The 27,810-nt window shown below is 45.0% G+C and overlaps 2 protein-coding genes across 3 annotated transcripts; one reads left to right on the top strand and one right to left on the bottom strand.

Annotated features, from left to right (window-relative positions):
* Positions 1–1,831: 1,831 nt before the first annotated feature.
* On the bottom strand, positions 1,832–18,871 carry DDX6 (DEAD-box helicase 6). Of its 2 annotated transcripts, XM_051638421.1 has the most exons (15): positions 18,750–18,871; positions 17,471–17,608; positions 16,095–16,562; positions 14,531–14,594; positions 13,937–14,041; positions 13,175–13,304; positions 12,609–12,755; positions 12,297–12,395; positions 11,343–11,461; positions 10,723–10,851; positions 10,276–10,392; positions 9,401–9,464; positions 8,397–8,498; positions 7,468–7,645; positions 1,832–6,122 (listed from the first exon to the last, which is right to left on the bottom strand). In XM_051638421.1, the coding sequence occupies exons 3-14, from the start codon at positions 16,292–16,294 to the stop codon at positions 7,470–7,472; spliced, it is 1,452 nt and encodes a 483-aa protein (XP_051494381.1). In that variant the 5' UTR covers positions 16,295–16,562; positions 17,471–17,608; positions 18,750–18,871; the 3' UTR covers positions 1,832–6,122; positions 7,468–7,469. The 2 variants fall into 2 exon arrangements, with proteins under 2 accessions (XP_051494381.1, XP_051494380.1); XM_051638420.1 differs by lacking the exon at positions 17,471–17,608.
* Positions 18,872–20,620: 1,749 nt separating this feature from the next.
* Positions 20,621–26,549, top strand: CXCR5 (C-X-C motif chemokine receptor 5). The gene is made up of 2 exons (XM_051638519.1): positions 20,621–20,831; positions 25,473–26,549. The coding sequence occupies exons 1-2, from the start codon at positions 20,652–20,654 to the stop codon at positions 26,547–26,549; spliced, it is 1,257 nt and encodes a 418-aa protein (XP_051494479.1). The 5' UTR covers positions 20,621–20,651.
* Positions 26,550–27,810: the final 1,261 nt, after the last annotated feature.

Genomic DNA, 27,810 nt, shown 5'->3' with positions numbered 1-27,810 from the left:
AAGAAGTGCCCCCGCAAGACCCAAGAAGCCGTGGCAGTCCAAGAGCTCAAAAGCTGTGAATCAAATGAAAGATAGTTTAATAGCTGCAGCATAGCTGCACACACAAGCGAAGAAGACGACAAAAACTACTTCTCATTGGCAGGCCTCTTCCTGGAAGGCAGGCCTCAGCGTGTGTAAAGTTCATTGTGAAGACACACAAACAGCAACTTCAAACATGCCCCGCCTCTTGCAATCTTTACTGCTGAGCCCATCATACAGTATTGGAACATCCCTCTCATCAGCAGGGGTCAGCTGTCCCAGCTGCATCCCCTGCTAAATTCTTGTGCAGCCCCATCATACTCGCTGGGGGAAAAGAGGGGGGGATGCAAATATGTAAAAGTAAACCTCAGCACTGTGCAATGGGTAAAGCACTGGTGTGTTACCAGCTTTGCCTTAGTCACAAAAGCAAAACACAGCAGGTGCTGCTATGATGGGACCATCAGCTTCGCTACAGCCAGGCCCAGTACAGCCCAGCAGGCACCTAGAGCCCGGGGCGGTGCAGCTAAACCCCCCACGGGCTGCCAGGCCCTGTGCCTTGCAACGGGTAGGTGGGAAGTAGGGGTTGCTGGTCACAGGGACAGAACCCCACTTAATGCTACTAGAGGGGTATATGAGCACAGCACTGTGCAGTCCTCAACAGCACCTTCTGCTGCAGGCACTGCCCCTTGTTTTCTGGCAGCAGAGCCAGGCAGGGCTGACACACAGGGGTGCTGCAAAACTCCAGGCTTGTTCCAGGATCACGCTGCAGCAGGAGGGACAGAGGCTCCCAGGCCAGCAGCACCCTTCATTGGTGTACAAAATTGAGTCCCGCTTTCAACTTCCATTTCTGGCACGCTACCTGGCGTGCTCTCCTCTGCACAGTGCCACAGCTAGGGCCAAGAACAGCCTTCTTGCTGATGCTGGTACATCCTAGCTCTCCAGCAGCACTTGCTTTTTTCCCCCCCCACCCCTCCCCCACTCCCCAGAAATACTGACATGTAAGCTCCTAACACAGCAGAGCTGTCAGTGTACACTTCTAAATCAGATTTAAAATATTGTATTGTTATACCTTGATTTGGGCAGCTCACCTATGAATTTGGCTGTGGAATTTTTGACTGAGCAGGTGACAGCATCACCCCCTAAAACCAATACCCACACACACATTTTGAAAAGCCTGAAAAAGTCACTGTCCTTCGAAATTACTTTCTTTTCAGTCTTCATCCTATTTTCTTCACTAACCAGTAGAGAAAACGTACTTCTACACACTGCTGGATAAGTGCAGCTACTGGAAATCAGGCCACTTCTAGCTGAAGAATTCAACAGATAGAACTAACTCCAGGATCCACTGAGTAAAGAAATTCAGCATACAAAATCACTGTTGTGCTTAAGCTGGACAATTACCCGTGAGGTTTTCAGATAGCAGCAAGTTTGGCTCAGGAAGGTCTTGCACCACCCCCATCATGCAGCCTTGGTCACAGCACTGTGCCAGCTTAACGCTCAGTATAGGACAAGTATTTTCCTCTACCCAATGACTTTAAAAAGCTCTGATCAGAAGCTGAGGTTTCACTTTAGAATCCCAGAATTGAACCCTGGAAGAGTAGATGGCACCTCTGCTGGAGGGTGCGTATGGAGAGGGAATACCTTGTGGCTGCACATCACTCTCAGGAATTTCCATTTATCAAGACTGACTCCTCTTCCTGAGGCTTTTCTCCAAAGCTTGTTGCGAGTGTTTGATGCGAGTCAATATTCTCTACAAAGAGGTCAGTCAGCCCACCTTTTGCTCAATGCAGTTAAAAGACAACAGAGACCAAGATGGAGTTCCAGGGAGCTTTTATTGACTTTAATCAACAAAATCAGGATTTTACCATTCATCTTTTTGCACTTGGAACTCATGAAGCTCTTCACAAGTCAGTGCTGCAACACACATACAACCAGAGAAATACATTCTCAACAAAATGTGAGCTCCACTGGAGAGTCTGCCAATTACTGATTTAACAGAAAGCCAATTTTCCCCTCCCCCCGAATGTTTTCAAGGACTAGTCCATGTTGTTTGCTGGTTAACAATATCAACCCCCTGACTAGGGACCAGTGGATTATCATATTCCACGTGAATTGCAAATAATTTCTTTTCTTGAAATAAAAGTTCCAGTTTCTTTCAATAAAGGGAACAGTGACTATTTTCTTCTCCTGACACCCCTTCCCTGTAATTATTGGTTAAAATACAGCAAGGCTGTATCTTAATAAACCCATCCCTCCCCCCCACCCTTCCCTTTCCCTTTCCTAACTCGTCTACAGCAGGATTTAACAATGCTTCCACACGTAGGGATGTTTTAGCAACAGAGCAGTAAACCAAGGAAAATACATAGGATAATCTGCCAAAGCCTCCTTTTGCGTATCAGATGCATGTTCTCTGGTCTAGAGACCTGGTTTATTATGAAGAGAAACTGTGATTCACAAAAGATGGACCAGAAGCTCACAGCAACCTTAAAACTCCCCATGCAGACAACTGCAACCCAACCTTGTCCATGGTGGCTGTCCCAGGAACAAAATTAATTCCATCCTCAGAAAGCTAGAGCTGCTCAGCCCCAGCAGCATGACAAGGTCCAGCATCAGGACAAGAACCACTGCGAAGGCAGCTCAGAAGAGATGGCATGGCACCTCTGTAACCTCTAGAACAGAAACCGGGGCAGGACAGCCGTCTGCTCAGGTTTGTATCCTATCGGTCCTTTGAGAAAAACGAGCGTGTGAAGCATTTTTAAATCCTTGGAGCAGACACCCTCCCCCATCCCAAGTAAAAATAAAGAACAAAAGATCAGAATGAGATGATTTGATTCCAACATGTACACAACATGAATTCATGTTGAGCTTCCCAGTTCTTACCCACAAAAACAGTCACAAAGGGCAAAGGAAAGATGCTCCCATCTCATTCTGGAAACTGAAACATATTTGAGACCAACCCACCCCCCTCCCTTTGGGAAAAGCCCTCAGCAACTGCAGTGCGCTCATGACAGCGCGCACCTGGAGACCAGCCTGCAGCTTCTCTTGAGCAAAGCTAGCTGAAGATTCGCGTCACCCTCTTCAGGGTCACCTTCACCCAACCGCAAAGCTCCATTTCATGAGATTCACAGACTTTTTAGGCTTAACAAGGGAAAAAATGCAAAATACATAAGATTCTCATTCATGTCAACCTTGTTAGAGGAAGTATTTGACCTAGGGCTCATCACTGAAGGTTCCAACTAATGCATAAATGTAAAGGCTGGTACATGACCAGCAAAAACAGGAGCTTGCAAGGAATCTCAGAAAACCAAGATTTATATACACTCCTTACTGCTGGTGTAGGGAGAAAAAAACCAACAAAAACCAAGAACAAAATAAAAAAAACACCACACACTAAAAAAAAAAAAACAACAACAAAAAAAACACTAGGATTATCCTAGTCATTTGGAGCATCTTTCCATTTGCAAAATCACATCTGTTAGAGATAGCCTACTAGCACCAAAAATAAGCTGCTTCCTTCTTTACAAGAAGCCACCTAAAAATGGTGCCCCCGATAGTTCAGGTAAGTGCCAATCCTTGGTTAGAGGCCAAGTTTAAAGTAATACTTTCGAAAGTTCTGTGCTTCAAGAGGGACCATCAACGCATGGCACCAGGCTAACCTACCACAAATGCAGCAGAGCACACACGTCTGACTCAACATTGCTATCCTGTTCTTGTTACACGTGTGTGCCCTGGCAAGATAGAAAACTTATTTACATTTTTCATTGTCTTGGTTGCACTAAAATGATCCCTCTTCTGTCTCTCTGGAAAATCGTAAGCTGGCTGCAGTACAAGAGCAAGATTTTACTTTTGGTCAAAGTTACCACCCACAAACTCCCACCCCCCACCCCAAAAAAGCACCCCAAAATTGTTTACATTTAGTACCTGCCAGTCAGATGTAAGCTGTGTGGCTCACATGTAAGCTGTGTGGCTCACAGAGTGTCTGTGACCAAGCTCTTGAGTTTGTACTCTAGTGCAGCGTTTGCTACAATTACGGAGTCACTGGTGACAAAAGGAAAAAAACCCCAAACACAAAAACCTTTCCATCTTGTAAAGTTGTCGTCAGGAGGCACCTGGCTTCTACTTAAGATCCACAAGGAAACGGATGGGTAAGTCTGCCTTGTAGTTCCAAACAATTTTACTCAAATTTTAAAAAAGGATCAAAATAGGGAGAAATTAAGACAATTAATTCCTGCCTCAAAGGTAAGCAAGCGTGGTGTGCAGCATCTGTATACGCAATAAATGACCAAGCAAAAGGGACTGTGTTCATCCAGGTGCCTCCTGACAGTGTTGGTGAACAGGCTAAAAGGGAATTTAAAAAGAGAACGTTTTTTGATTTGTCTCACTCCTTTCGCCTGTAGATCAGGCCAAACATCAAGCATGTTGGGAGGGGCACAATTCAAAGCAACACTACTTGACCAGAAAGCACTTTTCAGCAATATACAATGCAAAAATGACAGACAGCAATTCATGCCAAAACAGAGGAGATGGCAAGCAGCTTTCTGCAGCTTCTGACATTAACAGGGGTTTGCCCCTACCTGCTCACAAGTCTGTATAGAGGCCGCTCTGGGCAGAAAATGCACAATGCTGCAGGAAGTAAAGCAATCCCATAAAGCTCCAGAACTGTCAGTTTATGCACGTAAATTGGTTCTCTAATGGTTTCTCTCAAACCCAAATCCACACCTTATGCATATACTGCTCAGCAACACTGACTCCCGCCGATTTCCCTCACGCCATGGTGGAACATCGGTCATGGCCCCCTTCAGAGCTTGTCAAGTTCCTGAAGTTTTTACAGGGGGAAATCGAAGAGCATCTCCCAGCAGGCTGAGCTACAGATGTTGAGGCCTCACAGCCCCACAAGCGATCTCTTCCACACGAGCAGTACAGGACAGTGTTGCTAGCACCAGAGCAAACCCACCCTGACAAGGGACGCTTGCAGAGGCCTGCTCTTCGTGGAGGTCAGACCGCTTCTCATTTGTTTAGTGTTGCAGAAAACTGAGCCCCTCTCATCTTTAGCTGCTCCCATAATCAGTCTAATCCCTTTAACCCCAGCAACCTTCATCACAAAAGAAAAAGTTATATATGAACCCAAACAGAAAAAAAATCGTATTTACAAAGTTTGTACAATATACACATCTGATTTTCTATGGGACACACTGCACCAGAGGAAAGAGGGCCATGGCTCTGAGACAAGTCTACATATCAAGTGCTGTAACTACTAATGGAGACTCTTATGGAAACCAGTCTTTAGTGTTCTGCTAGAGCATAGGGCTTTTGTTATGGCTCCTGCAAAAGATGACAGGCTACTCTTTCCTTCTGGAGCTATGCTGCTGCATCTAATCAGCCCAGATTTTAAGTTGTTTTTGTTTTAAATACAGGTATTTACAGTGTGGGTGAACTGCAGATGCATATCAACTCCTCCAATTAAAAAAAAAAAAAAAAAGTTTAAGAAAAAAGTAGTATTACCAATACATTTCACCTCCCAGCCCTGGGCTTGAGTACTTAGGGAGGAGAAGAGGGGGAAGAGAGCTGAACTTTGACCTGAAACCAAAAACAGCTGTTGATTCCTTGGGCTGTGTTGGAAAGGTGATATTCTGAATGGTCTCATAGCATAAGGCACTTTGCACGAATAAGTAACAAGCTCTTTAGCTTAAAAACAGATGAGTAACCAGGGAGAAGTTGAAATGCACTCAGTCGACAGTTGAAGAATTTGAAATAGCAGACAAGCTCGTGTTCATCAAGGTTCTTCTCTTTTCAGGGTTTCTCTTCTTCCCTTGCTGCCCCTCCCACCCAAAGAAAAAAAAAATTTAAAACCAGCAGTTAGTGCAACTAATGTTCAATCAGCACACAGTGCAAACAAGTGGAAAAACAAAAAGATATTCCTCCTTTTATCTTCTTTCTTCCTTGCTGCCAAATTTAAAAAGAAAAAAAGGCCAAGTTCTTTAGTCTTCATAGTTCCAAAACGAAAAGACGAAGAAAAACCCACAAAGAGAAGGGTATCCCCAGAGAAACGATGTGTCACAGATCCGGATCAAAGGGCTTCACTTTCTGGCATGTGTAATCAAAGCCTGGAAGAAAAAAACAAAAACAAAACAACTGCAACATCCATAGTTAAATCAATTCCATGCAAAACCAGAATGCAAGTAATGAATCACACTGACTACATAACATCTCTGGAAAAGTAAAGAGCATTTGGAACAGCTCAACCTCAACCACAGTTTTGCAGAAACAGGTGCTGTCAATACCCTACTGTATCTCTGGAGCCTGACTATCTACTGGTTTCTTGTCCTTTCGGAAGTGGCAAACAGTTTTTGGGCAAGGTCACAACATTCCCCTTAAGAAGCCACTCAAAGAGCCTCTTCCTAGTTCACCACCTGGGCTTTTAAAATTTCCTTCCTAAACACAAGAGAAAGCCCAGCCAGTAAAGCAGAGGCTACAAGTCAGCTTGGCACGACTGGCTAGGGCTGTCCTTACATGCCAAGAAGAGACATAGGTTAATTTTAGCACTGTCCAGCAGCCTGCTTCTATGGCCACTTTTTTTTTTTTTTTTTGGTCAGCTGAGAAGAATTTCATCAGCTTCACTGGGAATCTAATTCATGATTACTGAGAAGAGTATACAAAATTATTATTTCTAACCAAAACTGTACGGTGCCTTATCTTGCACAATACAGCATCTTAACTAAAAACAGACAAAACCTCATCCTGTAGCTGTTGTGCTTGACTGCAACCCAGGGCAAGTTTTCTTCTCACAAAAGGACTCGATTCAGCAGTTTTTCCTCAGAGAATCACTAGAAAAGGCACACACTTCGGAGTCTCCCGACAGTGAAACCTCTTCTAAAGCTACGCAAGCGACCTCAAGTGGCAGAAAGATGAATTACAGCCTAGCTACTTGGTTTACTTTCAAGGGTTCTCTGAACGAACTAAAGGATGCAGAAGATGCAGCACATTTAGCTTAAACCTGTTCCTTCTAACTGGTGGGGTGCTCAGGCTCTTCTGTCGGTGCTCTATTCTCAAAGCTATCCATTTTCTCTCCTCACCTTTTGGAGGTCCACCTTCCTTCCCTGCCCCTCACCAGTTCCTCATTTAAGCTAAGCAATACAAAAATAATTCCTCAGGCTACCAGTAGCCACCCTGGCCTTTCCAAACACCATTAGTGGGTTCCCCTTTGCCCCCTATTCCTGGTCTCCTTAGCATATGGTCAGCATGCCAATTAGAACAACTAAAAATCACTCATCCTCCCCTCCCAGCATCAGCACACTCGCAGAATTCCTTTCACTGACAGTCTATTTCAAACCCTTTTTTCAAATTCAGAGCCTTTTCAGTACATCAGTTTCCCTCTTCTCCGCAGTAACATTCACACACCAGCTCTTTCATCAAACACAACTCCATTCAGGAAGGTATTTACATACTCACGTTTACTGTTTCTCATCTTCTACAGGTTCACTGTGGTATTCTGCCACATACAGGCTCTTGTCAATGTTGCTTGGTATGGGTTTAATTTCAGTTCCCAGCTGCTCCTCAATACTTTTCAGGTTGAATCGATCGTCATAAGTGATCAAGTTGATGGCCAGGCCAAGATGACCAAAGCGACCTTGACAAAAAATACAGAAATAAATAAAAAGACTGAAATGAGCCACAGAAGGCTGACTGATAAAGTCTGCAGATTGTGGAGTTATTGACATCACTCTCTCATGACAAAGGCAAATCCAGACCTTGCCACAGGTCTCTACAACATTCACATCAGCTTTTGGGATGGAGTTTTGTACTGGTAGATGAGTAAGGCAACCCAGGAGATTCAAAATACCCTCTGACCAAACCTCATTAATCACCAACAGCAGTAATCCACTACTGCACTATGCACGTGCAGCCCTTCTTCAGTAGCAGAGCTCTTCACCAAGCCTGAACTCCAAAGTTCAACTATGCAGAGCTCCTTAATTTACTGCCTTTCTTAGGGGTGTATTTTGCTGATGTACATACATTAGAATATACCTTGGAGCACACACAGAAGCTATGCTTAAGACACCACAGAAGTTAAGTTTTCAGTATATCATTTTCCCAAACTGCAAAAAGCAGCATCAGTTAAGTCTCCTGAGATTAATGCAAATTATGTCGGGTTGTTTTTATTTTCATTAAGTTGTTCAGGTCAGTTTCCGAACAGCCCTTCATTGAGCTATTTGTGAGGATAACCATCTGAGATGATAGCCAAAAATAAATTTGTCAGAAAAATCAAAGCTACCTAAAATAATTCTCAGATATGGAAATAAAAACCAGAAGGCAATTCAAACCTAAGAAACATCATAGTCATCAGCAAAGCTGTACCTAAAAGACGCTTTTCTTCTCACCTGATCTGCCAATACGATGGAGATAAGTCTCTGCCAGCTTTGGGAAATCAAAGTTTATCACCACATTCACAGCTTGGATATCAATACCTCGGGTAAACAGATCTGAAAGACAATACAGGTCACAAAGAAAGTTAACTTCAATGAGATCAAAGGCTGACAGTATTTAGGGTGGAAATATTAACAATTATTAACATTGGTTTGCACTAGTTTTCTGATATAAGCTTCACTTCTATCAAAGACAGTTTACATACAATTCTGTTCCAGCTTCTTCTTGCTCTTTACCCATTCTAAATACAAGTAATACAGTAAGAAAGACCAAAACACCAGATTCACACATCTATGCCAAAAAAAGTAGCTAGCACAAAGCTGTTTTTTTCCACATTAGACTGTTTCTGAGCAGGTTGTCTTCTACAAGAATCTTCTCACACATGACTGTGCATTGCCAGCGTCACAACAGACTTGAAATCTGAACTACATTCCACTAGCTCAACTGTTATTATTCCACCTCTTTGCGCTAGGATGACCGAGACACATTGTAATCAGCAGACACTGCCAACAGTACTGCCCGAACAGGTGTACAATGAAGAAATCTGATCATACAAAGGCCTGTCAAAACTATACAAAATCTAGAAAATATGAGCCGTAAATATTGAAAGAATCGGCAAAACTTACTCGGGTGATCCTAGCCACAGTTCTACTGATATTTCATGAAGCTAAGGCCCAACAACTCAGAGACTACTCACATTTGAAAATATACAGCAAATATAACCAGTGCAGAAAATTCACAATGAAATGGTTTGTTAGCAATTTGCACCTTCACTGTTTGTCACAAAAGATGGAAATCTACTTGCCTAAAGGAGTGCTGCACCCTGCTACATGCAGGCTTGAAGCAACATCAGAACATACTGTTTTGTTCTATTACAAATCAAGTGATCTATCATACGTGGGCTCATTTGCTTTCTATCACAACCTTTAGAAACAGGAAAATGTTTAGGAACCCTTACCAGTGCAAACAAGATTGCGGCATAAGCCATTTCGGAAATCGTGAAACACACGATTGCGGTGTTCCTGGGGAAAAAAAAAAATAACAAACACTGAAATTACAATCACATTAATTTCTCCCCCTCATCATTCAAGAACAACCAAGTCTAACAAAGCTGCTATGTATTTTTTTAGCATTTTTTACCCATATATTCTAAAGAATTTACCAGAGGGGCCCTTAACTGTGTTTTAAAGCCTCCTACATTTGCATCAAAGCCATCTCAGAATGAGTATCTTAAGTTACAATTACATGAAACACACATCATAGAAGTCAAACTGATATTTTTACTGTATCATACTATATAAGCCCTCTGCCAAATTCAGTGCATGTTTTATTCACTCCCTTAAAAACTGAAGATTGCAGTGAATTCATATTCCAGAATAGTGTATTTTTCACAACTGAATCAGAATGAGGGGGGGGGACAAGTCAATTGTCTGTGAAGACTCTCCTCTCTCAAACAAATCACTTCGGACCACACAAAGATTAAGGAGTTATCACTGCTAGGGACTGGAATTCGTGGTGGGAATGAATAAACTGAAGGGTTCCAGACAGACATACCCGCATCTTGTCACAAGGACGATCTACTGACTGATCAAGGCATATAAAACTCAGACCTCCTTCAAGGAAGTACTCTTATATACTAACTGACCAGCTACAATGAATAGTCTGGGAAGAAGGCAGGGGATGGAGGGGCTTAAGTCTAAAACCAAATTGATAACAAAGCAATACATGTTTCAGTTTTCTAAGAACATGCAAATTTAAAGCAAGCACAAGACTTAAGTTGTGCAATAAAGCTTGGAGTGGTGTAGAATAAATTGCCATAGACTACATACTCACCTGCCTCATTTTAGCATGGATATAGAAGCAGGAATAGCCCAGCTGGGAGATCTTTTTGGCGAGCAATTCAACCCGTTGAGAGGAGTTGCAGAAAATGATCGACTGGTTAATCTGGAGCTGAACATAAAAGTACCGTGCTTAGTAAACGCAGCATTTTAGTAACAAATGATCTAAGACATAAGTCTAAATCCCTTACAGAAAGAAAGCAAAGCAGGCATGCTGCCGGTAATTTACATAGTATATGTTTTTGTAGAAGAGGGGAAAAAATTAGCAAAGTTCTATAACCCAAAGGTGCAGGACAAGAAGCAGACATCTTTAGCTTCAGCTAAATAGCACCTTTTGACAGGAAAAAAGTGTCACTAAGCTGTATTTGTCACCCTCAGTCTTACACTTGGTTCTGAAAGGAAAAAAGCTTCTGTATCTTCTTGACCCAGCCCCGCTGCTTACCCTGGAAAAGAGTGTATTGAGGCAGTGTACTTTCTGACGCTCAGTTACATAGGCATAGTACTGAGTAACTCCCTTCAAGGTCAGCTCCTCCATCAGATTAATCTCGTAGGGTTTCTGCAAATGGGAATTCTGAAAAATAAAGATAAGGATAAAGCAGGCATATCTACATGCAAAACAATGTAACTACTTTCCACCCTCCGGTACACTGAATGTTCTCCATAGCAAGATGCACCACCTAGCCACTCACTCTTCACGATACACACAAGAAAGACAGGGTGGGCAAAATTTTACAAAGGATTACTTATAAATTCAGTGCAATCAAGCAGGCCAAACAGGAGCACCCTCTGGAATCAAATCAAGGCAGACAGCACGTAACTAATGTACAAAGTAGAAAACAGCACCTTATAGGCAAGAACTGTGCCTACCCAGCTTTCCCAGTAATGCTATTGTGTGTCAAAAATTATCTTCCAACTTCTGTCCTAGATTTCGACTGATTTAGATTAAACAAATGAAACTTGGGACACATTAAAAAAATGGAGCACTAACAGCTAGGCACTGCTCACTCACACACTTCACATGCAATGTCACCACTGTATGCATATTAATAGATCTGCACTCACCATGAATTTCTGTACACTCAAAGGAAAAGTGGCTGAGTAGAGCAAAATCTGTCTGTTTTTAGGTAGCGTGAGAATAATGTCTTCCATTATTTGAACAAAATCTTGAGACAGCAACTTATCTGCCTGTAACAACCGAAACAATTAAGAGTAAGTTATATTAATGGTGGAAGATTGCAGTCTTCTGGTAGTACCACATTGAGAGGAAAAAAAAAAAACCTAAATAATAATAATAATAATAATAATAATAATAATAATAATAATAATAATAATAATAATAATAATAATAATAATAATAATAATAATACAACCACCTGGAGCACTCATTCCTGACCTTATGATGGGACCATACCCTTTGGAGCACAGACCACACTCCAAAAGATGTGCAATTTAGCTGCTGGAGACAAGATTAATCAATAAAAGGAACTGTACCATCTCCTTGTTTTTAGCACTTTTGATATAAACAGAATCAAATTCAGGAAAAATAAATGGAATCTCAACTGAAAACAGTTATCAGGGCTCCTACGAGGTTCCTATCAGATTCATTCAAGAGCTTTCACACAACTCTTTTTTTCTACCACATGCTCAGAAACCTGCACACTACTGGATGTTCATAATCAGTTTTAAGTACAACTACGTGGTACGCACAGCTCACTCATTAGAAATTGAGACCAAATTAAGTGCTTTTCTTCATTTCAGAATAGATTGTTAATCTTCAGAAATAGCAAAGGCAACATGAAAGCCAAATCCTCCTAAGTTGTTTTCTTAAAAGATTCACATGCAGAATAATTAATTCTGCCAAAACACCTTTTCAAAAATACAGAGAAATGGTTGAGTTATAACCTCACAGTGTCTAAGCCAAGTTTGATTTAGTGCTGTGCAGAACAAGGAGACTCCAGAAGATAAAGCACTGCTTTAACTTGGTGTTAAAATCCCAAAATGTTTAACAGGAGTAACTTGCCTCATCCAATACTATCATCTGGACATGCTCAACTTTTGCTACTCCCTTCTTGATAAGATCGAGAATTCTCCCAGGTGTAGCTATCACCACATGCACTGTAAGGTTAGAAGAGAAAAAAATAAATGGTTAAGGCAATTAAAACGTTTCCAGCATTCATGGCCACATCTCATACAAACAGTCTGAGCAAATAATGACTGAATACAACAGCAAATAGGACATATCTCAGTCAATAACAAGAAGAAATTCCACTGCCACACTGCGAAAGCCATGAACAAACAGCAACTGTAGCGTAGCAAAGGTGCTCTGACCTGTATCATCAAGTCTCATTATGTCATCTCGCAAATTGGTTCCTCCCGTTGTTGCCATCACTTTGGCACCTCCCATGTGTTTGCTGACTTGGATACAGATTTGACTGACCTGCAGGGCTAGTTCACGTGTGGGAACAATCACCATTGCTGAAAGTAAAAAGCATCAATGTGAGTTACTAGTAACAAACCATACCTTAAATACTAATCCTCAGTGGAGACAAGAGACTTTATGAAAGCTATACTGGTTTTGGAATTCCACTACAGATATCCTGAACAAGACGCAGAAATTGCTTATGAAAAAACAAATCCTGCGCTAGGGTTCTCCATTCCTCAGTGTTCCCTCCACAGAGTCCCCCAGCCAGCACGCTTGCTTAGTATTCCAAATCCACTTTCTAACTGTGGAACTTTTAAAACTTCACGTCCCCTTCACCACTGCCCATTAACTTTCTTTGGAAGTACAACCAGATAACCTGGAACGATTTCATTGATCAGTTTTAGATCCAAGGCTGCTGTGTAACAACTGATACAATTCCTTGACTGCAGGTGTGAAATCCATCTTAACTGACCTTGTATATTGTCCTTCTTTAAGTCTAGCCGTTCAAGTAAAGGAATGAGGTAGGCTCCACTCTTGCCTGTTCCATTTTTCGCTCTAGCCAAGATATCCCTACCAGATAAAGCAATGGGGATGCTCTCCTCCTGAAATACAATGACAGACAGTGCATGCGCAATCGTAAGCCACGCTCCCCAAAGAGGCTGGCCAAATTTAACACTAACAGTATCACGTGAAATCCCACTGTTCCATGAACAGCAACTGCAAGCACTACAGACTCACAACAGGAAGCAGTTAAACCTATCGATATAGAGCTCCTCAACAAAGCAATAGCTTTGCTCCCTATAACCCACCCCGTAAGTCCCTGTCTTGCCTGGTCATAAGGGAACCAGGGAACAGGCACCACAGAAACGGTAAACACATACTGACAATCAGAAAGAGAAAAAAAAAGGTTAGAAATTAGGAAAAAAAAATGAAAAGACAATGACAGTCACTAGCAAACTCCTCCTACGGAAAAAGTTACCTACGTGTATCTTGAGGACCACCTCATCCTGTGTACATCAAACCTACATGGTCTTGTGACAGTGTCAGTCAGTCCCCTCTCTAAGACACCCACTGCTTGACTCACATGTCACATAATCTCACCCTCCCCAAAGGGCCACCATGTTCTACCATTCACAATGCCAGTTTTCCCAAGTCATGACATGAGGATCTAATATTTAAGCATGAATAAGAATTTCAATAAATTTATAAAAATGAAATGCTGTTTGTAAACAACCTGAATAGGGGATGGTTTTTCCCAGCCCATTTCAAAAATTCCCATCAGCAACTCCCGTTTCAAACAGTAATCCTCAAACTCGTTTCCTTTTGTGGAGGTCACGTCCTGAGTAATAAAAAAAAAAAAAAAGTACATCCATAAGATGATGTCATACAACCCACAGCTGTAGGTTGGTCTGACTCAATGACAGATTGCTGATGCATGAAGACCACAAAGCATATTCCACTACTATGCAGGAATTCCCACCACTCCGTGCAGTACCACAGACCAGAGAAGGAAACACCGGCTCTTTCGTAACATAACACAGGGAACATACACAGTGAACATATGCAGACTTTCTATCTGCCTTGCAAGACACTGACAATCAGTATCACGCTGTAACATTAATAAGGTAAGAAATCCACAGTAAATTCTGGTTTTGACCTTTCCAAGAGAAGCATTTCTCCCATGTAGTGGTATAACAAAATTAATTCTTCATTTAAAACAGCAAGAGCTGAAATGCTTTTGAATCTTTGTTCAGTATAAACATTCTGCCAGTGCAGCTTCTCCCGTGTCATGTATTTAATATTTATTCCAACAATTCAACCACCTTACCGAAGTTTTGATTCTCAGATCCTTTGGAGGGAGTTTTAAAGTCTTCTTCCAGTCATCACCAGGTCTATAGTAAAAATAAAATTTAAAAAAATTAAAAATAAATTAGTAAAGTATCTTTAGCTTGCTAATGTTTTTATTGTTTTATTTTATTTTATTAGATACAGTGATGAACATGTAACATGTTCATCCCCTGAAAGCTGAAAGCGCCTACACAAACAAGTTCAAGACTTCTCTGAGCTAAGCAGGATGCAACAGGCAGGAAACTGTAAACGCACAAAATCAGCAGTCTGCCAAGCACACAGAGAATTCGGGAAATCTTTATCTAGTCATGATTCAGGTCCCATTTTTAGGGCTCTGAATCAATCCAGTAGAACACAGATTTTAAACAGAGCACTGACTTAGTCATATGACAGAAACTGGCTATAATAAATCCACAGGAGAATATTTCATCACTTAAAAAATGTTCTTGCCCACGGAACATCCATTCTTAATCCGTGAGTAATGTGAGTGATAACAAACACTTTCCGGAGAAAATGAAGTAAGCACATGCTCCACTTGTTGATCAAACGTTACCTTTTGTTCTCAATGAGATTTAGACACCCATCCCCTCTCTAAAGTCCCCATGCAGAGGACAGTAAATCCTTTTCTTCCTCACTTCTAGGAAGTCACAGTGAATTTTGATAAGTTTAACTCATCGGTTTCTTCAGAGTGACCCATTTGGAAAAAAAAGAAAAGGGGGCGGGGGGGGAAATTATTTAGGCAAACTTTAAGAACCTGAGTATTCCATTACGTACACTCTGATGACAGCTAGCATTTCCTTTGTAAATAATCTAGTAACGAAGTAAAAGTTAATGTTGATCAGGGGCAGGAGGAATCACGGGGAAAAACAGAAAAAGGAACACGTTACCATACCATCCAAGTCTTCCACATTTTTCAACGTTTCCAACCAGCACGCTCATGTTTTATTAGTACACTTCCACAACCAGTTTGATGCTACGAGGGCATCACAGTGGCACCATATTATCTCAGCTCAGGCTTGGATTAATTAACACCAGAGTGCTACACCAAGGAGAGCGAGCACTACTGTTTAAGATCAATGACAAAAGATAATCAACTGTAATAAATTTCTCACCATAAGACAGAACTGCAAAGAACTGAAAAGCATACACAACTGGACTGAGACTAGGTGGTGTTTCCTCCTCTGTCTTAAGTCTCAGTTCAGTTCCTTCCCACCCCCCAACTTCCCACTCATACCGCTCGCAGTGAGCACAGAAAACAGAACACTGCAGTTGCTGCTCAGTGGGCTACCTCTGACAAGCAGCTACACGTCCTGAAAAGCAAAGTGTCTTATTCGGTCTTCACAACAAACACACTGCAAAGATCACTTGACAAGAGGGAAACTCGCATATGGAAATACAGCTTTTTTTCATAATGCACATCACAGAAAACTTGTAACCACCAATGCCATCAAACAAGAAAATTTCTTAGACATGGGAACCCTAGAACACTTTGCCATATGTGACTTTTAAACATTGCTTAAGTGGCAGCTGATACAAACACTTACTTAATAGCGGTGGTCATACTCTGTGCTTGCTGTTGAGTGCCGTTATTGATTGTGTTGGCATTTTTCAGCTGGTTCATCTGTTGCTGAGTTTGTGTGCCTCCACCTCCTGGGCCCCCACTGGGTTTTACAGGGCCTCTCAACTGCCCATTCTGACTGGATAGACCCATTATAACAGGGTTCTCTGTTCTGGCCGTGCTCATGGTTTTATTTTTAAAGATGTCTTTTTAGACTTCAAAACTTTGAAAGTCAGTACAGAAACTGTAATAACAGTTTATTAGACTCTCCAAAACGAAGAGATAAATAAGTCTTGCTCAATATATGAGTCCTTTATTGCAATGCAGGCAAGCACCTGTAAGTCACTCAAAAGTAAAGTAGCAACTTGCTCTGATGCACTGTGGATCAACTTTTTTTAAAAAAAAAAAAGCCCTCTAACAAAGTTGAGTTATATCAGCATTCGCTTGCTTCAATCTGAAAGAGAAGCAGACAATAAAAATTAATATGTGGATTTTCTTCTATGTAAATCACATCAGTTTAAGAATTTTAAGAATTACTTCTTCCCAGGCAGTGTGCAACAACAGGAGTGCTTTTCTGTTTTTTCAGTGATAATTATCAAGACACATATCAAAGTTTTTCCCCATTCTATAAAGCTGCACCCACCTCCTTCAGTCATCTAGGTAATTTCCTGAACAGCTGTACTTTCAGCAGCCTTCCAGGGAGTAATCGCTTGAAAAATACTACCTGCCTCCCCACCCCATAAATTAAGTATGAATTACATCAATTCTTTTGCCAGTTCTTGAAATTCCCCAACTTCTGGGACACAGCAAAGCAGTTCTAAAATGCTAAGCAACAACATTATGCAGAAGTTTGTGACAGGATGCAAGACCACAATATCAACTGGACATTCCAGCTGTAACTGACAAAACCCTGAAGTTACTGATTGCTGCTTTCACTTCAAAAGGGAAATAGAATTCTGTTATTTTTTAAATTAATAATAATGAAACACAAACAAAAAAGCAGTTTACGCTCCTCCAACTCAAAAAGTTAATTCAACCAGCTTACTCAACTTTTAAATTGGATATTGATTAAACATCATTCAGAATAGCGAAACTAACAATATCATAAACCTGAACTGACAGTAGCTTCCTGTTTTCTCAAGTCTAAGTGACTGACCCTAAAGTGAAGCAGTGAGTAATATGCATTTACATTAGATATCTAGCTTCCTGCTTATGATTTCTGCATGATGTTACCCCTTCCAGCTGTCAGTAAAAACTCATATTGCAAGCATAAGACAACATTTGGTAGGCATGACTTAATATTGACATAGTATTTAACAGAAAGGTCAGCAAAACTATAAAGAGGTAATATAAAATCTGCACCTGACAAGAAAAATTAGGCATGACCCAGAGCTGGAAAACTCCTGTTGATGATATTAGGGAACCAAAACATTCCCAGTCTGAAACCTTTTGGAAGCAACAGAAAGTAGGTGTGCTTGTACAACTTCCCACGCAACACATCTGTATTTTGGAAAAACACAAAGGAAAAAACAGCAGACCACCGCTTCCTAATTGCAGCGTCCACAAAAAAAAAAAAAAAAAAAAAAATCCAGGTTTCCCCAGCGAATAAAAGGCACATTCAAGAGGATGGAAAAGGAATTCCAACTCTCCACAGACTTCCCGGCTGTTTCCAAGTGTGTCAAGTCTAACCTCACAAGACCTTCAAAGCTTTCAGAACTAAGATTTTTCTGTTAATAATCTTCCTGTCTGGAAGTGCCATTTCAAGTCATCTTTGAAGAGAGATCTCTCCTCCAGTCAAGTTTGCACAAACTGGACGACTCACAAAAGTAACTAGGGCCACCTAAGAGACCCAGACACCAACGCCGAGAAGTCCTCCAATATTAAAGATGATGGGACCTCTCGGTCCCTTCACCTCCCTCGCTCCCAAGAACGCTTTGGAAGAGGTCAAAGGAGAACACGTAGCCTCATCGAACACAACACATTTCCCCATTCCGAGACGAGAAGCGCCTCCATTTCGCAAACGAGCGGCCCAACGGGACAAGGCCCCCGGCACGACGTCTCGCCTCTCCAGGGGCAGACCACGTAGGGAGGCGGGCTGGCGGTCGTGGAGCCTCCGCTAAACCCTTCCCTTCTTCTGCCGACAGCCAGCTCCCTGTGCCTCGACGGAGCCGGGCCGGAATGGCCTCGGCACAAAGCGGCCACGCATCTAGCCCAGCCGCAAGAACCCCCGCGGTGCCCATTGTTCCGGCGAGCCCAGGCCGCACTGCGGCGTCGCCCCCGCCGCGGCGGAGAGCAGCGCGGCCCCCAGGCCCCACGGCGGGGCCGGCGCCGCCCGCCAAACGCAGCTGCGCCACACCGACACCTCCCGCCCGGGAACAATGGAGCGGCCCTCGCCCACCGCTCCGGCCGACTGCGAGCGCCGCCGCGGCCCCGCCCCGCGCGCCGGCCCCACGGCCCAGCCTCTCCCGCCACGGCCCGGTCGCCCCCGCCCCGCTCGCGGCCGCTCGGCGCCGCCAGGCCCCACTCAGGCCCGGCCGCTCCCGCGGGCCGCCGCAGGCCGCAAGGCTGGCCGGGTGGCAGCCCCCCTCACCGCCCCGCTCCGCGACCACACGCCTGCCCCGGCGCCCTGGCCCGTCCTCACCGCCACCAGCCGCGCTCTCCCCTCGCCCAGGTATAAAATCCTCTCGCTCCCCCTTGGTGCCTTGTTATGGCGACTCGACGCTCCAAGATGGCGGCTTCCTCCTTCCTCCCGTGCGCCCTCCCCCTCCCGGCAGGGCAGCCCGGCCCCGCCCCTCACGCACGCACGCACGCCAGCACGCACGCACGCACGCCCGGGGGCCGCGGGCGGGGCAGGTACCGGCGGGCCGGGCCCGGCTCGGCCTCAGCCCGGCGGCGGGCGCCGGGCGCTCGGGGGCGCTGCGAAGGCTTGAGGGCAGGCGGGAGGTGGGGGGGGAGGGAGATGCAATGCCCGCACAGCTATGGAGCCCTTTTTGCCCTTTTACGTATCTCTAAAATCAAGGGGGACACGCGGTGACAAAGGTGGAAACCACAAACATCAATGAGTTTTTGTGCTCGGAAGCAGCACCCGTCGTAGACCTCATAACAAAAGATGCTGGAAAGTCAACGTGACTCCATCACATAGTCATTAAAACAAACATCATAAAGGACTGAGCCATGGCACGCAGGAGCCATAACCACTCATCACGACAGGCTGGACATCCTTGTTTAAATGACTGTTACTTAGACAAGGATGTTGGTAAACTGAGGCCCAACAGGAATGTGTTCTTAAACATTAGCCTAAAATGCTGGTAATTCCAAAACTGGTTTGCAGAAAAGTTTTAGTTCAAATGCTTGCCCTCAGCATTGTGAGACGTCTGCAGATACAGTGAGAGATGCCACACTGCTCCTATCTCTGCCAGACAAGGTAAAGACATCCCCATCAGGCCTAGCAGCCTTTCCAGAGTCATAACTTCACATATTCCTGCCCAATGCTCATGGGAAATGCAATCAGCATAGACTTGTCCCGAGTTTCTGTCTTTCCTTCACTCCCAGACAAGCTGCTGCTCTGTTGGGAGGTGCCACTGTGTCCTGAGCGTGGAGCTCCCTTGTGGTCCTGTCTCCCACCCAGTGAGTCCCTCCTTCTTTGTAAAGCTTCAGTTCCAAACACAGCAAGAGAAAAAATAAGCTGAAAAGACAGGCCTTCAAATGCCAGGGGAGCAAAGATGCTGCATCTCACCTTTTTCTTGCTGTGCCACTTTGTTGTGCTGCCCGTTGGCCGAAGGGTGCAGCTGGAGAAGCCTCAGTTCCCCCAGTACTGCAGACAGAAGCACTGCTCTGGGCACCACCCTCCTTCTCCAGCACCCGCTGCTGCTCTGGCCCCACCATGCGGGGACCTGCCTTTCATCTCAACCCTTTACAGGCCCAAGCATCGCACTTCACAAGGAGAGGTACAGGAAATAGCATGCTCTGACCTTAAAAAAGCAAATGACAGCAGAAATTAACAGATCGATAAACGTGTTTAACGTCTGTAGGCAGCACGTGCTTTGCAAATTTTTAGTTATGGTAACAGCAAGTAAGACAAGACAAAAGCATTAGGGGTGAGAAGATTCAGGAGCCAGAAACAATCTGGCTTTTCTCAAGCAGAGCTCAGTCAGTGTAATGTCAAACTGCTCAGTCACATAGTTATACAGAACAGAACAACTTCATACACAAGCAGTACATTTTATCATCCTTGAGTAAAGCTGAATAATTTCCTGTTGTCAGACCACCTTATACAAATTAACAAAATGTTATGTTTCCAACAAAACAAGAACAGTTCTCCAGTGAGACTGTGTATACATGGAAAAACAAAACAACCAAACAAGCCAGGAATTCCCATGTACAGACACCAAAACAATCCTCAAATATCTATCATTGAATTCTGACCAAAGAACATAGATTCTTCAAACTGCACTTTAAAAATCAATTTATAGCACTAAAAAAAAAAAAAAAAAAAGAAAAGGATAAAGATAGATGCTAATCTTTACGTTGATTAGGTCACTCAATGCTTAGAGCTCATTTGCCTTGCAAATACTCTATTGTTACATGCTGGGTCCCTCCCTACTCACTTAAATTACTAACTCCACCCCAAAAAATAACTTTTGCTGAAACTGCTGGAGGAGATACAGATCCTGTCCCTGAAACCATGGGGCCTGTCAGCTACTCGTCAGAGACCTATGACTTGGTGAGTCAGGCTTTGCTTGTTTGCGAGGATAATGGGAAGAGCAGGTAGAGCTGGGGTGGGCTGACAGATCGCATGTCTGTCCATCCATCTTCTCACCCTCCTGCTGGCAGAGCAGGAGCTTGAACTGGCACACTCAGGCGTCCCATCCCTGAAGTCAGGACAAGGGGCCTGTGCTGCAGAGAGCAGACCTAGTCATCCTAGGGTGCTAGGTCTTCCCTTGGGGACACCTGCCTGACCACCGGCACCTCATACCCAGACCCCCAGGGACCAGGACCCTGGTGGCTGCTGAAGGGACTGCTGGGAGAGCTGGGCTGCTGCAGCCCCATCCCATGCTGCTGCCCTGCTGTCTGTGCAGCCATCAACACAGTGTAGGCATAAAAGGTGCGTTCCGAGTCGGGTGTCGTTTGCACCAGCCTTTGGTGATATAAAATACTGTGCACACAGCCCTGGAAATCTTGTCTAGTATCTTTCCTTAGCAGGAATACCAAACAAACCCAATGCTGTCTCTCTCTGCATACGAAAGTGCTTGGAATTACTCCACATGCTCCTACCCCTGCTTGCCTTCTCCACAAAGGCTGCCGTAGACTCTGCTGAAAGGGGAATACATCATACAATTACAAGAGGGGAATTTTAAAGAGGGGAACAGAAATTGCAAGCACTTCTTCTAATAGTGAGTGATGACACTGTGCATTCTGCCCTGTAGTTCTTTCCCCTGGGCTTGCAAGAACAAGACAGCAGCTGCACCTTTTAGAGTGTGTTGTGCTATTCAAGGGGAAGTCCACAGCAACGCTATCATTAGCCTGGTTTTCAAATGTTACAGCTCAGAATTTATTTTTTAATATAGTGGCTCAGTGCAACAGACCTCAGTTTATGTTTAGTTTCTCTAGAGAGAGAATTGCTGGATTAAATTATTAGCATTTTTTCCATCCCTCATTTGCCCTATATAACAGGGAAGAGAGAGATATGGGGTGCAAGCCCTACCCTTCTTACTTTTTCTGATTCATCCAGTATAAAAATCCTTTGTGAATGGTGGTTATTTCCTTTAAAACTTTTTTTGCAGAAGACACTTCTCTCCCTGGCTTCTGCTGAAGTACAGTGGCAGCACTAATGCTTGCTGGGAAGTTAAAACCAAACTCAACCCTTTTTCATCTTCATGCTGGTTTGTTCCTCCAGCTGAACTCTCACTTCTCCATAGCAAGAAAGCTTTGCTCACTTAACCTTCCTCAGCTGCAGACTAGAGAAACTAAAACACAGTTGCAGAAAGACCACCAAGATCTCCACCAGGTCCCCTGAGGTGCTGCATGGAACCAACATGACTCAAGAACCATAAAGGCACCTGTGCTGCAGTTACATGGCATTTTCACAGGCTTTGCTTTTAGTCTTGGGCTTTCCTAGTTCAGCACCCAGAGAAAGGTAACTTGCATTGATGCAGGCAATTTCAGCTTTAAGGCTTTGGGAATGAAACATGCTTCTCCCAGCCCTGGCATAGGCTACACAGGAATGAATCACGTGGAAAATCTCTAATAGTGCACAAGCTGCTTCTCTTCTGCAGCCAAATGTTTTGATCACTGGCAGTTGTGGGGAACTGAAAAAAGCAGCTGACACACAGAGACTGGAATAACTCTGAGATGTGGGTTAGAGGGGAAAAAGGATCCCTGAACAAAGAGAACAGCTTCCCAAGCAGGCACTTGACTGCTCAGTTACAGAAAAAGGCACTATTTTGTCGCCTACCCCCAAATCTGGCTGCTACTTTATTGCAGGAGACTTGTGCAAACGTCCCCCCATGGACACACCGTTGTCTCCCATCCTAAATCAGGCAGCCATCCCCTCCTAGTACTAGAAATGAGAATCGCAGAACAGTCCCCAGGAGCCTCAGCTTGTCACAGTCGGTGCATCTCCTGCAGCTCCGGTCCCTGCCCTTCCTGTCTCAGCCTGGACTCTGACTTTTCATCCTCTCGTATTTGTCTCCAACTCATCTCTATCCACTCCACCCACACTCGCTGCTCTGCTCAAAGATGCACATGAGAGGACGCCTCCAGCACAGCCAGCATACGCTTCCCCGGCTGCTTGAGAGTGACTTACAGTAAGAGCCCTACCTGCCCTCTTATCAGCAATCAGATGGTGTCTGATAACAGCGCTCATCCTCCACCAGAATGCAAGGTGATGCTGGAAGCTGTTCAGCAGCCAAAGCTGTCAAACGTTTCGCAGGCTGCCTATCCCCGCTGTCATCAACACTCCAGCCAGCAATCCCTGCCATTTCCTGCAATTTCTTTTTTTCACTTTACAGCTGGAACCCCCCAGCCTCTCCCCAGTGAAGTCACCTCTTCCAACACATGTTCTCTTCTTCAGGTTTTTCAGCTCAGCCAGCCATGCATCCTGAGAAAACACAAAAAACCCCAAACAATAAACAAACAAACAAAAAGAAAAAGCAAAAAAATAACAACAAAAAAACCTACAAACACATCCTGGCTTTGTCCCTGTACCAAATTTTTAAGGTTTTTGGTTTTTTGGGGGTTTGTGCTTTTTTTTAAGGGAGCTTCAAGGATCTGTCCCTGGACAACACATCACAGGTTTCTGTGCATGTTAGTAACTCCTGATGCAGGGTCCCAGGATGGACTAGGCAGGAAAGATTTTCAAGCCAGACAGAAAACAAACTGGGAGGGTTTTCTAAACATTTATGTGTTTAGCAGCAATCTCCAGTCTCCCAAATCGTACCCGAAAACCAGAAAAATAATTGTTCTCTGGGAACATGAATGCTTCTCACCAAAGGCTTGCAGCCCCACTGTTACATTGGGAAAGAGTCATGTGTGCTTGATGTTTTGGGCAGGGAGGAGGACTCTCTGCCCCTGAGAGGACCAGCTCTCAGCTATTTGGGAGGAAGCACCAGGGCATCACACCCAGCAGCAGCATTGCTGGGTGCAGAGCTGGTGGGATACAGGACCATGGCAAGATCAAGAGTAACAGGTCAGACCAGAGTCTGGCTCAATGCTCTTTCTGGCAGTAACCAAAGGTGAACATCTGAGCAAGAGCTGGGCAAACTTATTCTGCCCTTTTCCCAAGAGCTGGCTCGCCCTCCTACCATATACTTCCCCAGGACCACCCGAGCCAGCTGCCTGCTCCACTGTTCAGTCATTTTCTGGGGACTCTTCCCTGTAAGCAGGCCTGGGCTCCACTCAGAGCCATGCAGATGGCTTCAGCAGCACAGCAGTTTGAGCTGAGCACTACCGCTGTGATGTCATCTCGTTAACCCACAGGGAAGGCTGCCTGAGAGAGAAGAAACATTCATCACCCTGCTTTAGCTAGGCATAATGCCGCCCTCAAGGCTGGACATGGTTATTTGGCTTAGCAGCACATGTGGGGAACAAAAACCCCAGAAATCAGCTCTGAAACTGTTTAAAGCAGAGCTAGTATTTTTAGAGGGAACTTTGGCTGCTGAGGGAAGGAGCAGCAGGTGCAAACGTCTACAGCTGGCAGTGAAAGGTATGAAAGCAGCGAGCAGAGATTTCCGCTGTGGTTGACACTGGAGTCTCAGCACTAGTCTCCAGAGAGGGTGTGGGTGGGGGAGTTCATGGTAGCTGCTGCCAAGCTCTTCCCAGTTGTCACTAACTTCTCAGCATGCTGCAAGCCTCCTGTACTGCTCTTTTTCTGCCCTTCTGCACCTCAGCCCTTTGCTTTTGTGAACGCCCAGCTCCTGTGAGGTGCCTGAGGCCAGCCAGTGTCCCCACTGCCCGAGGGCTTGTCCTGAGCATGGATGCAGTTTTCCAGTGCCTGGGACTCGGGCGCAGTCTCAGCCTGAATACCGGTTGCTCACCTGGCAAGGAGCTACAGCAGGCTGAGCATGAATCACATCTGTGGCAGCTCTATTGCACTTTCCTTACCAGGTACCAGTCCAGGGACTGAGTGGTGTTTTCAGAATTCCTTTCCTGCTCCAACTGCAATTAATACAGAACCACAAGGTTAACCAGTGGAACAGATTTCTCTGTCCAACATCCACCCCTATAGCTCAGAGGCATTCCTCCAGCCGTGTTTCAACAGCTGCCCCACACCTTCTAGTGGGTGCGTAGAAAGCGATCCCAAGTGCAGCTGCTGCTTGCCTTGCCCTGCCCCAGGCAGCCCTGAGGTCTCTGAGGAGGAGAGGCAGAAAGCACAGGATCAGTGCCCATAACTTGAGGTAGAGGTGTGCTCTGCAGTGAATCCCACCACCTTCATACCTGTCAGCAGACAGTGCACAGGACAGGGAGAGTCAGAAATGGGCAGAAAGATTGGGAAAGCTGGTAGCCAGGATGGTTCTATTCTGTGTGAGAAAGCAAAAGCCACCAGCAAGTAACTCAGTAAGAACCAAATTATAAAACTGGTCGTCTGTCTGGACACCACAACACCCTCAAATATGCTAGTTAAAGATTGCAGAGTGAGCAGCCCTTGCTATCACAGATCAGGACAACCCTCTTCATGTGCTGCTGCCCCTCCTGAGACCTGGCTCCAGAGGGGTCATAAGGCTACAGACAGGCAGCACCTGCTTCTAGTGCAGGTGGACTGCGGGACATGAGATGCTCTGCTCCGGGTCTTCCAGGGGCAGCTGAGGGACTGGGTTCCCATGTTCAGAAACTCCCCTTTTGTAACCAAACTCTCTCTGTTCCGCAGAGCCAGGTGGAGCTGAGCGGTTACTATGAAGCTGAGAACACCACCCCTTCTTTGGAAGGCTACTTTTGCTTCAACCCAGCCTCATCCATAGTGGGCAACCAAAGAGACCCCTTCAGAAAGGTCTTCATGCCCCTCATCTATCTGCTAATGTTTGTGTTGGGTACTGTGGGCAATGCCTTGGTCCTGGTCATTTTAGAGAGGTTCAAGCGGTCCCGTACTACCACAGAAAACTTCCTTTTTCACCTAACCTTGGCCAACCTGGCACTATTACTCACCTTCCCCTTCAGCGTGGTGGAGAGCTTGGCTGGGTGGGTATTTGGGAAGTTCCTCTGCAAGATCCTTAGTGCTGTCCACAAGATCAATTTCTACTGCAGTAGCATGCTGCTGGGTTGCATTGCAGTGGACCGCTACCTGGCCATCGTTTATGCAATCCACACCTACCGTAAACGCAGAGCTCACTCCATCCACCTGACCTGCATGGCTGTCTGGCTCTGCTCACTGCTGTTGACCTTACCTGATCTCATCTTCATGGAAGTCTGGACAGACGACAGCAACCGCAGCATTTGCTATTTTCCGGAAGTTGGGATTGATGGCAACAACGTCTGGCTAGCGACCCGCTTTCTCTACCACACCGTGGGCTTCTTTGTGCCCCTGTTAGTCATGTGTTACTGCTACATGGCCATCGTCCGGGCTCTGTGTCAGTCCGCGCGCTTGCAGAGGCAAAAAGCTGTTCGCGTAGCCATTCTGGTTACAGGCATCTTCCTGCTCTGCTGGAGCCCCTACCACATTGTGATCTTCCTGAACACGCTTACCAAGCTAGAAGCCTTCACCAAGAATTGCCTCCTGGAAGACCAGCTGGACACGGCCATTATGGTGACAGAGGCCATCGGCTTCACGCACTGCTGCCTCAACCCCATCCTCTATGCCTTCATTGGAGTCAAGTTCCGTAATGACTTCTTCCGAATCCTGCAGGAGCTTGGCTGCATAAGCCAGAAGACCCTGCAGGAGATCCTGGAGGTGACAAGGAAAGGCAGCGGGATTGAGTCTGACAACACCACCTCTATCTCCACATTCTAGCTGGGAAAGGCTTCCTGCAGGGCAGAACCAAACTGGGGTTTTGCAGTGACACGTGCTGTGGCTTCAGTCCCAAGTTTCACATACATCTCCACCACTTCCTTCATTCCTCAGAAAACTGAGGTCCAATAGCCAGCAAACACCCAAATCCCACCAGATACCTTACCCGGCTCCTTCTGGTTCTCATACCTGTAGAAATCCATCTGGCAGCTGTTGGCAAATGCTGGCTGTCCTGTAGTCACTCTGGCAGGGCCAGATGAACCTGACATTTCCACGTCACCCTGAAAAACTGACTGCAGATGTTCTGTGCACAAAGCCAGACATGAGATTGGGGTGCTTGAGGGCAAGGAAAAAAGTGCAGCCAAGAAAATGTGGAGTCACGTGGCATGAGGACTGAGGACAAAAGCTACGTAGGTTTCCATTGCACCGGCTCTGGTGGTAGAGACATGGTAAGAGATATGCCTAAAGGAAGTGACAGGACTCAGTGGCCACAGCGGCTGGAAGAAGAGATGCAGGGCTCACTCCGATAGCACAGGCATGCAGTGCTGGAGGGTCTCTGGCTGCAATACTGCTCTTTCTGCTGCGTGACCTCCCCTTGCCAGCCATGGCACATTGATTTTCCCATCTTGGCTCACACCAGGAGGTCCTGCCGTGGACTCAAAAGATCTGACTGTCACAGCTTCCTTTCCTGACATCAGCTGCATCTTTTCCTGCTCATTTGATCTGTTTTACTGCTGTAAGAACTCCAGTGAGTGACTGCTGAATTGAATGCCTGACTATGCAAAAGCTTTCTTTCAAGGAAGAAAGCCATCTGGAGAAACGGCTTGTGTCTTGTGACTGGACACAGGGCAGATGAACTATGGCTTTGTGAGGCTGAAGTTGTAACTTTATTTTAATTTTCTTTCCTTTTTTTTTTTTTTTTTTTCCCAGCTAGTTGTAAGGCACTTTGTAGGTTCTGAGAGCAAGGAGATTCACTGCCCCAGAGTAAGGAAAAGAGCTCATTTTCAGAATTTCTCTTTGTTTTTTATCGGGCTAAACATAGTGTCTTGCTTTACACTTTGATTTCTGATATTTTTGCTCCACCTACACCTACAGGGATTTCAGAGGTTTGGTGCATCCTAGTTTACACGGAGCAAACCTGGGCGCTATTCCTGCCCTGAACCACCAGTATCCAGCAACTGCTCAGATCAGGGCTGCTTGATAACAATTAGGTCCCAAATAAGAGCAGCAGCCTTCTCCACCATTAATAGTGGCACACAAGCTG

Source organism: Apus apus, chromosome 22 (assembly GCF_020740795.1).
Source record: "Apus apus isolate bApuApu2 chromosome 22, bApuApu2.pri.cur, whole genome shotgun sequence".
NCBI lineage: Eukaryota > Metazoa > Chordata > Aves > Apodiformes > Apodidae > Apus > Apus apus.
Note: the sequence above shows the minus strand (reverse complement) of the source record. Positions and strands in the feature narration are given on the sequence as shown.